Source organism: Corvus hawaiiensis, chromosome 13 (assembly GCF_020740725.1).
Source record: "Corvus hawaiiensis isolate bCorHaw1 chromosome 13, bCorHaw1.pri.cur, whole genome shotgun sequence".
NCBI classification, from domain to species: domain Eukaryota; kingdom Metazoa; phylum Chordata; class Aves; order Passeriformes; family Corvidae; genus Corvus; species Corvus hawaiiensis.
The window spans coordinates 100580-114686 of record NC_063225.1 but is presented as its reverse complement, the minus strand read 5'-3'; the positions used below and the strand labels follow the sequence as shown (position 1 = coordinate 114686).

Genomic DNA, 14107 nt, shown 5'->3' with positions numbered 1-14107 from the left:
GAGAGGCCAATAGAAAAGAATCCTTTCAGATGCTTTTACGTCTGACTGTCCCAAGGCCTCAACATATCTACAGAAACTTAAGGAGAACCTTAAAAAGAAAAGCTTTAAAAGTATCTATATGTGTTGGCTATGAAAAAAAAAAAGACTAAAAAGCAAGAATTACAGTTTTTGTGTTCTACAGTTGTAAATTAGAGTTTAATGGGTATTCATATGAAACTTTCCATCACTGTTTAAGTAAGTTCATGTTGCCATCTTGAGTCATACCTTTCCTGCCCTGCAGTGTCCCAGAGCTGAAGATGGATCCTCTGTCCTCTGCCACCAACACCATCCGGCCCATTGGGTCTATACACCTGTAAAAGGTAAATTTGCAAGACTGTTACCAGTCCAGCTGCTACAGAACACAGAATAACTGACATTTAAAGTCATTAAATGCAGCAAAAGTAGCACTGCTGATACACAGACCCCAGTTACAACTCAATCCTCTGCTTTGTAAGACAAAAGTAGTATGAGATGCATTTTAATATTGCATCCAATTAAATATTTAAAAATAAGGGTAAGAGTGAAACTGCAAAACCAGTACCCAATAGACTATGGACTCCAGACAGATATTAGAGCCATGAGACAAGATTAATTTTAGTATTTTGATTTTCTGGGTTTCTTACTACCTTACATCATATTCAAAATTAAATATGAGAAAGCAACAATGCAATCTGGCAATGTATTTGTAGTACTAGCAGAACCTCATTTGCAAACAGAATATACTCAGAGATAATGACTCCGCTACTTAGCTGCCAAAATACTGCTGAAAAATTGCTGAGGGTAGATCTTATCAGATAACAGCTTATAGAGCAGAAATTGGATGATAAAAATAAAAGCTGAAGAGCTTGCTCAGCATGAAAATATAAATAAGGGCATCTATTAGTCTTGGAAGGATCAGATAAAAATAGATTAATTTCTTCGTGTTAGGTCATCTTCTTTACCTTCAAGTGTCATTGTACCTAAGATTACAAGAGTTACAAACATATCTTTAGAGATCCACAAATTCAGCAAGTTTATGTATTATAAGATTCAGGCTCTGAAACCTAAACTTTATTCTGAGTTATCAACTATGTTGATCAAGTAAACCACTATGTTTACAATCCCACAAAAGGAACAATGACTTATTCAAGAGACCAGTTTGGCATTTAACTAAGATATCTAGTCCTTGAACTATTGTGGTGCATATCATGCACCAAAAACCAGTCTGCACAATGCCCATTACACCACCCAGATTTCTGGACACAAGAAATCTCCAGGCTACAACGAAAGACATTTAATACTTGCACACAGCAATAAAAAGCTTGTACCAACTCCATTTCTCAGAGCAGTAAGGACCAGCACCCAATTGGTTATCATACTCTTAATGCTCAGCTTCATATCAGAAGTACATTTGCTTAATTTAATAACAATTCAGGGGTTGAAAAAAAGCAACCTTATATTTCATAATTCTTCTCTGCTAGTGGTGACTGCTTAGGAAGCCAGACCAGCTGCATGTACCATTTCATCCACATGTTTTAAAAAACTGCATCTTTGTTTAGTTGCCATTTCAGTTCATACCCAGCAAAAACATTTTACTACAGTTCAGTCCTTCCTTGTGAAAGGAGTTCAACAATAAAAGTGCCACTCCAGGTACTGTATGCACAACTCACGGAGTAGACACACTCATCAACACCTGCTGAGCAGAAAGAAGTGGTTTCTTAGAATCAGCTCTTTAACTTTTGGGGAAATGTGTCTGTAGGCAGCAATGACAAAAATAGCCATGTCAAACGAGGCCTTTCCCATCACAAAATTAAGCCCACAGTAACACTGACTGCTGGCCTAGAGACACCATTTTCAAGTAGCACACTCTTTATACGAACTCACCACTCTCTTTTCCCGAAAGTCAATGCCCACCGTTGTGATGAATTTGGAATTAAATTTGCCATCTGTATACTGGTAAAGAAGGCTGGTCTTTCCTACTCCAGAATCACCGAGTGCTAGGAATTTTATGAGGTAATCGTAGTCCCCATCAGACATAGTGAGAATTCAGGAGGCACCCTGAAAAGCAAAGCAAAGAGGAATAGTCAGTCAAGAGGTCTGCCAGGACTACTTCTGACAAATGTTTAAAATACAAATCACTACCTGAACTACATAGCAGTGAGTGGTGGGGCCAGTTCTGTGCTCCTTTACACCGACTTCACGTTAAACTCTCAATTACACAAATTACCAATAGCAAATTCAGCTGTGACTGGAAAAGGGCATCTTTAGTTTTATTACATTCCTCTTACTGGAAAGGGAAGGCAACACAATTTTAACTTTGTCAGGCAAGACTGAAAATCAAGGTCAAAGTATTCAAGATATCTGGAACATGAACTGCAGAACTGTTTTTAATCCGTATGGAAGCTTGCAAAAGCTACATAATTGTACTAGCAATGCAATACTGGCCACACATTCATTATGGCATTAGTAACATATGAAAAAACCTGATTTTTTTTCCAGACTGTCCACTATATTTAACAAAAATTACAATAATTTTCTATTAATAGCTATTTTTCAGTCTTGAAAAAGCTTTTTCTTGGTGTTGGGTTTTTTGTTTTGAGGAACAATTTTCAGTTTTTAAAGTTTTTATTGTAATGCTTGTTCACCATCCAAACTAAATCTTGATCCTGAATTGACATTAAACACACACACACATTTTTTCCATGGCTTATAGACATTTAAGAAATTTCCCTCTATTTTTTAAAACATAATCATATTCTCTATAGTCTGATCGAAGTGCAGGAACAGCTAAAATGTGTAACAAAAATCACTGGGAAATTTCACATGTACTAGAAAAGCTGATGTTAATGCACCAGCACTTTCCCATTGAGTAGCTACTGAGCCTCTCCTCCCCCAAAACAAACAGTAGAGAGCTGCCTTGTGCTGTGTTCAAAGACATGAACATGAAAAGATAAGCCTAAAATAACCACTCTAAAAGCAACAGAAAACTGGCATAAAATTGCCTCTTCTGAAGGACAGAAACAGATGCCAAAATCACAAAAAAAAAATCAGATGATGAAATAAAATTTTAAAAGAGTAAAATCTGCTGTTTCAACTGTAAGTATTTTTGGAACTACTTGTAACTTGAACTAGATAAAGTTATTAATTTCAAGTCAAACACTTCCGTAGTTTGCATCAATGGCAAAACACCAATTCATTTCTTGAATATCAACTCACAACTTGAGGTCTGGAACAAACTGTATTTCCAGTGTGTGGGCATCAATTGCCACCATTCAGCTAAAACCATAACTATCTTTAAAGCTTCACCTTTGTCCTGCTCTTGGTTACAAGTCAGAACTGTGACTAGTTGATGTGGCCATAAGTGGCTTACTAAAAAGCAGACACTGGTCAGATTTACCCCAGATATTCTCCAGCTGAAGAGTCAGTGGAAAGCAGCTGACACTTTTTTTTCCTTTTTGAAAAGTGCTGAAATCTCCCTTTCCCAGCCAAGGCATATTTCACATTATGCCATCAATGCCAGTAAAAGCTCACAGGAAAGGGGGTTTAGGTGACAGAGTTCACACTCACTACTACACCACAGCCAGCTAATTTACTTCCTACTGTTGTGTTCTAACCAAAGTTTTGCAGGAGAGTAGAAGACTGAAAGGGAGAACCCTGCAGCAAGAGTTATCAGTGAGCTGATTACAGAATTGCACCACAACTGCAGGACTGCATCCACCACGCAGTTCTGAAGGAGCAGCATATTCAACAGGAAGCCCAAACATTGACATAAGAACATTTTCAGAAGAAACTAAGAACCCTGATCCGTTAGACACATTCACATGTATCAGCAAAAAGAATTTGGGGGGGGGTGTTTCATTTTTTAAATCCTCTCCCCTTTTGGGGAAGGAAAAAAAAGTAAAACCAGATCACCTACCTTGTAGCTCTACAAAGTCTTTCCATTGAAATGTACCAGAAGAAAGGGAAAAATATTTTAAAAAACAGAGCTGGATTTTTCTAAACACTGCATTTGATTTAGACTTCCATCTCATACATGGTGTTTCCTTTGCCCTCAGGTGCTCCCCAGGGGCAAAGAGCTGTGTAAGCTCATCCTCTACTCAAGCACATGTTCTTTCAGTCCCAATATCCCAAAATTAATTGTTGCTTTAAAAGACTTAGATGTAAATCTTAGGGCCAGTATATTACACAAAGACAAGCTTGCTTCACACCTTTTACTATGCTGTCCCACCCGCACAGAGGTATTTGACTCGTCAGTTTTCTGTTGGATCGCTATAGTTGTATAGAACATACTTTTAATAACAAGTACAAATGATGGCACACCTGATCACTGCTGATTTATCATGCATCCTGTGCAAGACCACACAGAGGAAGGAAGGGCATTGCAGCTCTTCCATGGAGCTGTAGGGAACTGTAACAGTTCAGCTGCACCTTCCACTAGGCAGGGCTGCATGAAAGCTCTGGCCAAAACAGAAAGGTCAAGATTAGGCCTCGGGGAAGTAAAACCTAAAGGTATTCCTAGTGTCATGTCTGATTTGTAGAGTGTCTGTCGGGACAAAAACGCCACATCATTTGGCCCACTGAAACCTCAATTCTCCCTGTGGCTGGTAAGAAATACAATTTCCAAAGGACTGACAGAGGACGAGGAACCCTTCACAGGAAGGGCTTCTAAAAATGCCTTCCAAAGGATTTACTAGAGAAGGAAATTTTCTCCTTCGGTTTTGAAATGCACACACCTCTCACTGCACCCCATAATGTCAATCTATTATTCAAATATCTCGAGGGAGTGGTTCTTGTGAAACCCTGCACAGTTAACCTATCCTTGGAGACACGTAAAGAGCTATTTTCATAGCAGTTTCAAGCTTTGTCCTCCTCCCTGTACAAATATTTAAAAAGTGATCTCCACCCTCCACTTCTGAGATCTGCAGTCCTAGTGTCCAGACACATCCAGCTTCACATAACAGAAAAAAAAATATATTTGTTGCAAAGTATATTCAAGCAAAAACTGCCGCTTAATTTTTAAAAATCATGGCCCTGTTACTAAAACCCCATCCCGTTTTTTCCTTCCAATTTTGCTTTTTTTTTTTAATTAGGTTTTAGAGCTTCATACTTTCCAGTCTTTCCTTCCACATTTCTATACCTTGTATATTAGAAGAGTAGGAGGTAGAAAAGGAAGATTCAGAGAAAATTAATTATACAATTAGAATTCACCAGGTCACCAAAAGTAAATTATTCCCAAATCTTGCTTCTAAGAGTAAGAACTCCTTGGTTTAAAAAAAATTCACTGATGGACGCAGTTTTGATCTCCACTTCAAGCCCTCCACAGTTTTGCCTGTTGTAAATCCCTCCTGAAATCCCATTCAGCTCTGGCTTTGCACTTTGCCTGGTATGCAGATGGACAGGAGCCATGAGCAAGTGCTGGAAAAGCTCCAGTGGCCTCTTCCACGGCTGACAGGACCCCCACAGCCATCATCTGAGCTGTGCTTGTACAGCTGCTGCTCTGAAGTCTCCACACACACACACACAGATCGTGCCTTGTCAAGAAGGGATTCTCTGCAAATCAAGTGCTCCTCTTGTTCCCTGCATTTCCTAGTCTGAGGTACTTTCACATTACAGACATCAATGTTAACAGGTTCATATTTTTGCCTCTGGGACACAAATATCACGGCACTATTGTGTGACAAAACATTCCAGACTATGGCAGATTTGCTCCTGTATAAATTAAGGAAATTGGCTTGGCATGCAGGATTTCCCCCATGTAGTATGGGAATAGGGAATATGCTTCCTGAACTGGCCCTACACAAAACATGCAAATCCTGTGCTGCTACTGATGGAGAGAAGGATAAAGGAAGAAGGCAACAGAGATGAATAAATAAAAACTCAAGCCAAAAAACCAAAAGCATTGATCTGCAAATAAAAACATGTATACATACACACAGTGTAAAATTCAGGAAATCTGAACATGCCCCTAATCAGACAGTCCTCAAGCACACCAGTTTAAAGTAAGGTATACCACTTACCCCAGACTCTGCAAAAGAAATAGCTAGGGCACACTGGAGATAGTACTTCCAGTAGGAGTACTTTTCCAGCACCACCTCCTCAGCACACAGCCAAGAGGCTTACGTGTCACCTGTTTGCAACCATGTTGATGGGTGCTCAGAGATAAAGAGGTGTGCCCACATCTGTGTCTAAGGAGGGTGCTGCCTCACTGCATGGCTGGAAAGCAATTATACAGCTCACATGTCCCTTTTATTCCTAGAGGAAAACAGCATTTCAAAAGAGATTTGTGCAAGACCTACGTTGGAGCAGATCTAAAGTTGCTGCAAAATCACCCACACACCTTAAAACAATTCAATTGTTCCTAACAGGGGTTTTCATTCAAACATGCATTAATGATGGAGTATATGGATCATAGCTGTTCAGTTCCATTCATAGCTTTACATCCTTTACCTCAGGTTTGAGGAGAATACAGCAGTCTTTAATGTAAACTGTTTCCTTTCTGTTGAGGCTGCATGCTTGTGATTAGAGTTGACATGGGCATCGGGGGAAAATGAGTCCAAATCCCCCACATACAGAAAAAGAAGATACTGCAGGTCTCTCAGTGGGCAATAATGCATTTCCACAGATTTGATCATTCTGCAAGTGCACATCAGTTCATACTAAAATTTTTTTTCACCCAGGCACTACACAAATTTAAGCTTCAAGAGTGTTTTATGTGCCACTCCATCTGTTCCAGCAGAAAAACTGAGAAAGTGATCCACAGAGAAATAAGCTCAGTAATCCTGTCACACCAGCATTGCCACCACACTACAGCAAGGCAATAACCACATTCCTGCTCAGTGTGGGCAGAGCACAGTGAATGGCCTCACCCTGCTCTGAGGCTCCAGCAGCACCTGAAGGCTTGAAGAACTGGTCAATCAGACACGTGTCAGCTCTGTCCAAACAAGTGACAGAGACTTAAATAATGCTCCTGCTTAGTCAGCACTTTGTTAGAAGTGCTTTGTTAAAAGCTGCCAGATCCGTACAAATGTAACAAACGTATCATTTATATTTCATAAACTCAAGTAACTGCTGCATTGGGGGAAGAGAAATAATGAATAAGCACTTCACCAAAATGTTCTGAGCTGCACTATTGTTTTTCTTAGGGAAATACATGACCCGGCTTGCTTTAGTTTTGGCCAAAATGACACTTTCTGTGACTTCTGGGGCTTTTCTGTAGCATGAATAAGAAGAAAATACCCCTTGGTTACTTTCAATTGCTTTACCTGACATTGTACTATTATGATGTTTTTAGTTTCCGCTGCAGAGAAACTTTAAGGAATTGCAGGATCAATGTCTAAGGAGTGCCTCTTTCTTGGAAAGATCTAACTAATTTTAAGGGTGCTCAAGATATAGAAGAATCTGCAAAATTAGGTACAAAAACACAGGCTGGGAGGTTTTAGCCTCCACTGATGTCACTTTCGTTTGGCTGAAGGTGCTCTACAACCATTTTTCAGTATCGCTACAACTGCAGCATTTTGAGAGCACGAACTGATGGGCACACAAAGCACTGTGAGAATGAACTATAATGGGAGATGCCAGGCATGAAATTATAATCCCACCCAGAAAGGGGGCACAAAAGGGAAGCAACAGGCCTGAAGATGTGGTGAGAACCTTGCACAACAGGCCAGGCAAGGGAGCAGCAGATTCTGGACTTTGTTTCCAGAAAACCAGGAGAAACTAGGAATGGAGAAGCCAGGAAATGAAACAACAGTTAGTTTTGCAACTGCTTTTGCATTTCAGCATCACCAAACCAACAAATAGGCAGCTGAATTTCAAAGGTTGGCTCAGTTACATAAATGAATGAAAGGCAGCATGGAACTGGAAAAAAATGAAGAATAAAAGCAGGAATGTTGCAGATGGTTGTCCAATAGTCCCCATACGGGAGGATTTTTGTGCAGTTTCAACTTCTGTGCAAAAAGCACAGCACCATCTCTATTCCCTCATCAGTTCCTAACATTTTCATGCTCCATGGTAAGGAAATACTGTAGATAAATAGAGATTTGCAACGCTATGTGATAAAAACAGTTGAACTCTCTCAGAGGACCTGTCACTCTCCTGGGAACAAGAGCTTTTGCCTCTCAAGTTACCTCTTTGCACTCTCATCAGAAGCTGCTTTCAAGTTAGAGCAGTGAAGTAAACATTGGTATAAACTGAATAAACTCCAGAGTAAACTGGGGAAAATAAAGCAAGCATTTTTAATTCCTTTAAGCAGTTCCATACTACTTACTCCATCTTCAACCATTCCCCTCTTCCTCTAATAAATACATTAAGACACAGTGGCTTCCAAGTTAACTGCCATGCTTTTTCACTAACTTACACATAGGAAATGCAGAGCATCCTCCCTAACATGACAATTCTGACCACTTCGGGACCCACCTCCTTCCTCGCAGCCTAACCTTAACATCTGGAACACATCGCTGTACTGTACCTACTCTTCCCAGGATCAAGGAATTATGAATGACAGTCCTACACAGATATACACATTTTCCAACTGTTTCAGAAAAACAGGAGCCACAGGGATTTCACCCACAAAGTTGGTTATATTCACAGATGGGAAATATCCAGGAGTTTGACCACCCCCTCATTCAGCAACACTTTCAAAATTCAGAAGGGCGAGAAAAAAGAGCACACTTCTATTTCTGACCCCAGAAATAGCCACTGAAGGGTAAAGGAGAAGATAATAAGAATCACATAGGATAATAAGAATTGAGTATTTCTTTAAGGAAGGGTTTGGTTTTCCAGGAGATAAAAATCTCCAGCAGATAAGCAAACACATGAAAATGCAGAATAAGAGGAATAATTAAAAAAAAAAAAGTTAAAAATCTGAAAACTGAAAAAGGAAGCAGTTTCATATGTGCAGGTAAAATATGAACGAAATGGCATCTCAAGGAAAACAAGTGCACGTATTCATGCTAAAGAAAGTGTAAGTTATGCTCTACCTATAGGGGTGATTCAGTAGGCTGCAATACATATTAATCAGGCCAGGTTCTTTGTTTAAGCCCATTAAAGCACACACTGTAAATGGCCAGAGGAAAATACCTGCAGCTTCTTTAGAAAAAATATAACAATATGGATATAGATATATTTCTCTTTCAGAAGAGGAAAGTTCTCAGCTATCTTCTACCTTATTTCATAGGCCAGATACCTGGAACACAGAAAATAATTCTCCAAGAGGTCACACTGCCAAGCTTATGAAGGATACCAGATACATCCTGCATTAGAGAGGAATAATCTGGCAAAATAAATTATCCTGATTAGGTCAATTAGAAGTCAATGGAAAAGGTCAGCTACCAGACACCTGAAGATACCTCCTAATCATTGTTAGATAAAAGTGAAGACCACATAAATGTGATACAGACTATAAAACTACATCTTTTATCTAACATGATGTGGGCAAGCATACAAAGGGGTGAGGCAGGAAAGAACTGCAGTACAGAATTTAATCCACCTTTTCATTATTTGAATTGGAAAATACATGGGTTGTTGTTTTTGTTCGTTTGTTGTTTTTTTTTTTTGTAGGGGGTAAACACTTTTCCTTGCTAAGCTGGTTGTTGATTGGAAGATACAACAAAAGTTACCCTTTTTTTCAGCAGCCACTGCCATTCTTTAGCATTATGGCTTTTCTGTAATATTGAGATCTGTTCTAACTACAACAAAACTAACAGGGGTCACAGTATAGAGGATTTCTAACATTCTGTTCTTCTGGTTATTTCTTAGGAAGTTAAATGCTTTCTCATTATTTAGGTGCCATTGAAATATCAAAAAAATTTTAACTCCATCAGAAGTTTTTTTGAAAGCAGCTAATCACAAGGCATCCTGGCCTTTTGGAGCAGGACTAATGTGTCAGATCATAGTTCCAGCAACCAGTGAAAACATCCTGTTCCCCAGAAAATTCACTGGTTATCAAAGCTACTGACTGAACAAATAAGCCATATCCATTTCTAGTGAGCTGAAAAACTCTACTATCTATGGATATCAGGCATGACATTAGGAGTCATAAAAAGTTGCTTGTGAAAATGTTTAATCAGAGGGATTTCTTAAATGAATCTAGCAAAAAGGACAAAATAAGTTTGTAGTTATCTGTGGGAAAGCAAGGGAAACTGTCATTTAGAACCCTGTCCAGCAACTAGAAAAGGTTATTTCTTCTATTCCTCAAATCCAGCATCCCGGGACAGTCAGAGATGCTAAGCAAGGAAGTGTACAAATGGACAGAGATGGAAGGATGGATCTAGATGGATAAAACTGAGACTCACAGCTAGCACTCACTTCCCCCAAACTTTTAAATACCATACAGTCTTGACAGAAGCATCCTTGCAGGTGCAGAGCTCACTGGACCTACCTGACATTGTGCTGCCATGGGAAGCCAGTCAGAGCAGTGCAGGCTGGCAGGAAGACACTTGAGCAGGACACTCAGGAGTTTGAGAGGTGGGTGTCAGCTGTGAATAATCTGCTCCTAAGAGGTCTCAAAAAGAAACTGAGCCTTTCATTTCAGAGTCTGTAATAGCTACAGTCTGAGAAAGAGATTTTCAGCCAGTACTGTCTGAGAGAGAGATTTTCAACCAGTACTGAGCAGGACTTGTTTAATAAACATGTTTGGAGATAGTGAGCATATGTGACGTGTTTTATAGATGCTATGCAAAGGTTAGAAATAACTTGCTGAGAATACTCTGGCCATAACTTAACAAGTCCATTAGATAATAAAACACCACGTCTGCCTGAAGTAGGCTGTATACAATAGGCCACAACCTGTTCTCTTCAGGAAGTTACTAACGTGCGACAGTAAAACAGGAATCTTCATGGAAATCTTCGTGTGACAGCAAGACACAGCCGCCTTGGAGCATGCTTGTGTCTCAAAAGTATCACTCAAACTCTTCTAACAAAGCAAAGTTAAATGATGGTTTTTGAGTGGGGTTTTCTTTCAAGAATTGAAAGCCATGCCCCTACTTCCACCCTATCCTCCATTTGAACATCTCTGGAACTGCAGCACGAATTAACACTGCCCAAGCCTCCTACTGAGGCCCTGCAGTCTGCCAAAATACTCAGACAGTGCTTTGGCAAAATGTTGGCTTCAATTCGTATCCCAGCACAGCTTTCTAGAGCCTCAGGGAAGGCATAATTCAAAAGAAGCACTGATTAAGCAGGCTGAACTGCTCAACACAAAGCTTCCATTCAAAAAGCCTGCTGTTTTTCAGCCTGAGTTGCCAACAATATTTATCTCACCGCTCAGATCACAATCCCATATTACAGCATGAATTATAGTTAAATCCTGATACACAGCAAAGACTTCTGAGATAAACAGCGCAGCAAACCAGAATTTCTTACACTAATCGGTGTTATGTAGGAATATATGAGCAAGGAAAGCAAAAAGCAGCACAAGTGTAATGCCACAGTTTGCCCATACCTTTCTTTTTAGTTATTCCCAGACAGAGGCAGTGCCCCAAGATGGCTGTAGAGTAAAACCCCACCTGAAACCTGGCAGCTGTTGCCAGCTTTTCCTACTGCAGATGCCTTCCTAAAGAATTCTTTCATAACATTTCATGCACACAAAGCATCCTCAATTTCACTTGAGCTGACCTACAGTAACAGGCAATTCTCTACCTCTGCCCTCAGAAGTCTTCAATTAAAATTCAGAATGGTTCTGTTTATAGCTAATAAACGGCTTAGCAGCAGTGAGCTTACGGAACAACCACCTCTATAATCCAAGTTCCAGAAAAAATACACAAAACTTTTCTATGAAAATAAATTGCCAGTCAGAATGCTCTAATTGACCCAAGCAGTGCAAGTTTCCTGTCAAAAACTGTGTCAGGGAAACACATATGCAGTTATCACACCACAGTGCATACAGACTGTGCTGTCTTGGCTTAACACCAAATAGAAACATTGCCTGCTCATGAAGAACTCAAAAATCTCACACAAACTGGCAAACCAATTTCATGGAACAATTCTACACCATAATTGAGAAAGGCATCAAACCTCTGAAATGAAGAATGGAATATAATGGGTAAGCAATATGAAAATCTATTCAGCTATACCCTTCTGAGCATAAGTCACAAGAAACAGACATATGTAATGGTATTGCCCCCCAAGAGTTTCTATATGAAAAGACTCATTAAAGTAGGTGCTGGTGTCTCATCATCTACTAAAAGACTGGCTTTGGCTTGCAGCATTTGGTTTGATTTTAAATCGATGCATGTGATTTACTATAGAAGGAACTAAGAATCCAGTAATGAGATTGCAATAAAACAAATAAAGTATGTGAAAAAAGAAAATCTCAGTTAGCACTAATCAGTACAGCTGCAGTGCCTATAGAGGAGCTATGCTAACTAACCCACTCACTCCCAGAGAATTTCCTCACCAAGATCCCAGTTCTTCTGTTTATACCAACAGTTGCATCACAATGTATCAAAACTGATTTTTTTAAAAGAAATTGTATCCCTATAACACAGTGTTTAAACAAAATTCAGAAGCAGGAACTACACCGTTTCCTAGTTACGAAGTAAAACATTTTAGAACTAATAAAAGTTGCTCCTTTTTCTCCTTCCCATTGTCTAGAGCTTATTTCTCTTCTACTAGGGTACCTTCCAGATCTTTTTCCATTAACTGGTTTTAAGATTCTCTGAGGTCATTCTAAGTTTTCTACAGTTTCAGAATTTTTGTTGGTCTTTTTTTCTAGTTTTTTTTCTTAAGAAAAAAAATTACAATTTCTCTTTAATGCCATCATTAGTGACATGCTTAAAGAAGCCCAGCTGAATTAGACTCCCAGTGTGTCTTTACCAGGCTTAATTACCACGGATATTTGGTTTAAGATGGTGTTGTAAATGAAAGACATGCTGGAAACACGCAAATATACTGAAATTCAATGGGAGTATGGTGAGGAAAAGGGTGGCAGCACCAGATGCTAGCATATTGTTTTGCAGTGTACAAAAGAATCCCAATATTATCAAAATTTAATCATCAGATAACTCAGGCTATTAGAAATCACTACACTAAAAGGTGCTAGAAATAGTTTCTGTAACAAACATTCAAAATGCACATGTAATGCAATAAATGAAATTATTATATAACAGTAAATTACAGTGAAGCAGCTACAACAACCAATCCGTCCACACACCACAGGAAAAACAAAACCAGTAAGCCAAGCATCAATGTTTACAAAACCCTTTTCACCAGTTATTTTATATAAACTTTTAATACACTGGGGATGTCTATAAGGGAACAGCAAGAAAAGAGACTTGTTGAACTACATTTATGAATTTCTCACTTCTCTCTCATAAACACAAGTCAGCTGGTGATGACCTGGAGGAGAAAAATCATCTTAAGACATTCTAGGCTAGACATCAAATAAAACCCTGGGAAAGCCTCGTGACCTTCCCACAGAAGTGGAGGAGAATACTGTTTTCTGTTCTCCGAACAACTCCTCCTTGGTTATTTACAGTCTACAAAAACTGGACTTTTGGTCCATGATTAAAAAAATGCTGGCAAACACGTGGCTAGAAAGGATGCCCAAACAAAAGCATGCTTGGGGTGGCATGGCACAACTCAGTCAGATGTGTCAGCCATATATTCTGAGTTTCTTCCAAAGGAGATACAAAAGACAGTAATAACAGCCCATTTTCATATTGCTTTTACCGTAATTAAAGATTCAAGTCATTACTATATGACTGAACAAGGAATGTGAACTAGATGAGCTCACAGGGTTCCTTGCTATTCAATTTCTTTTGATAATTAAAAATAACAGACTGTGCAGCACACCATTTTCATTCCTTTTATCATCCCTTTAGCGAACACAATAACAAACATGTTGGTGCACAATGCAGTTAAAAAACCCCACCATTCTAAAGGACTACTTTATTCAGTGTAGTTTATCTTTAAATGCTAACAGGAACACATGAAGAAATAGAGGGGAAGAAAGTTCAAGCACTGCAACATTTAAAAATACTGAGTTACTTTGTTCAGTATTCTGAACCTTATTTGCACAGCACGCTTTACTATCAGGGGTCCAACTCCTCCTTCCAACTGCAGAACAAGCTTGACTTAACACAGAAGAAAA

General features: G+C 39.2%; 1 protein-coding gene across 2 annotated transcripts in view; it reads right to left on the bottom strand.

The window, feature by feature from the left end:
* Positions 1 to 14107, bottom strand: part of RAB27A (RAB27A, member RAS oncogene family) — a 31182-nt gene that overhangs the window by 5839 nt on the left and 11236 nt on the right. For both annotated transcript variants that reach the window (XM_048317766.1, XM_048317765.1), the window contains 2 exons: positions 1903 to 2076; positions 265 to 350 (listed from right to left, as the gene is read on the bottom strand). In XM_048317766.1, coding sequence (XP_048173723.1) covers positions 265 to 350; positions 1903 to 2055 — 239 coding nt within the window. In that variant the 5' untranslated portion in view covers positions 2056 to 2076. The remainder of the gene's footprint in view (positions 1 to 264; positions 351 to 1902; positions 2077 to 14107) is intronic.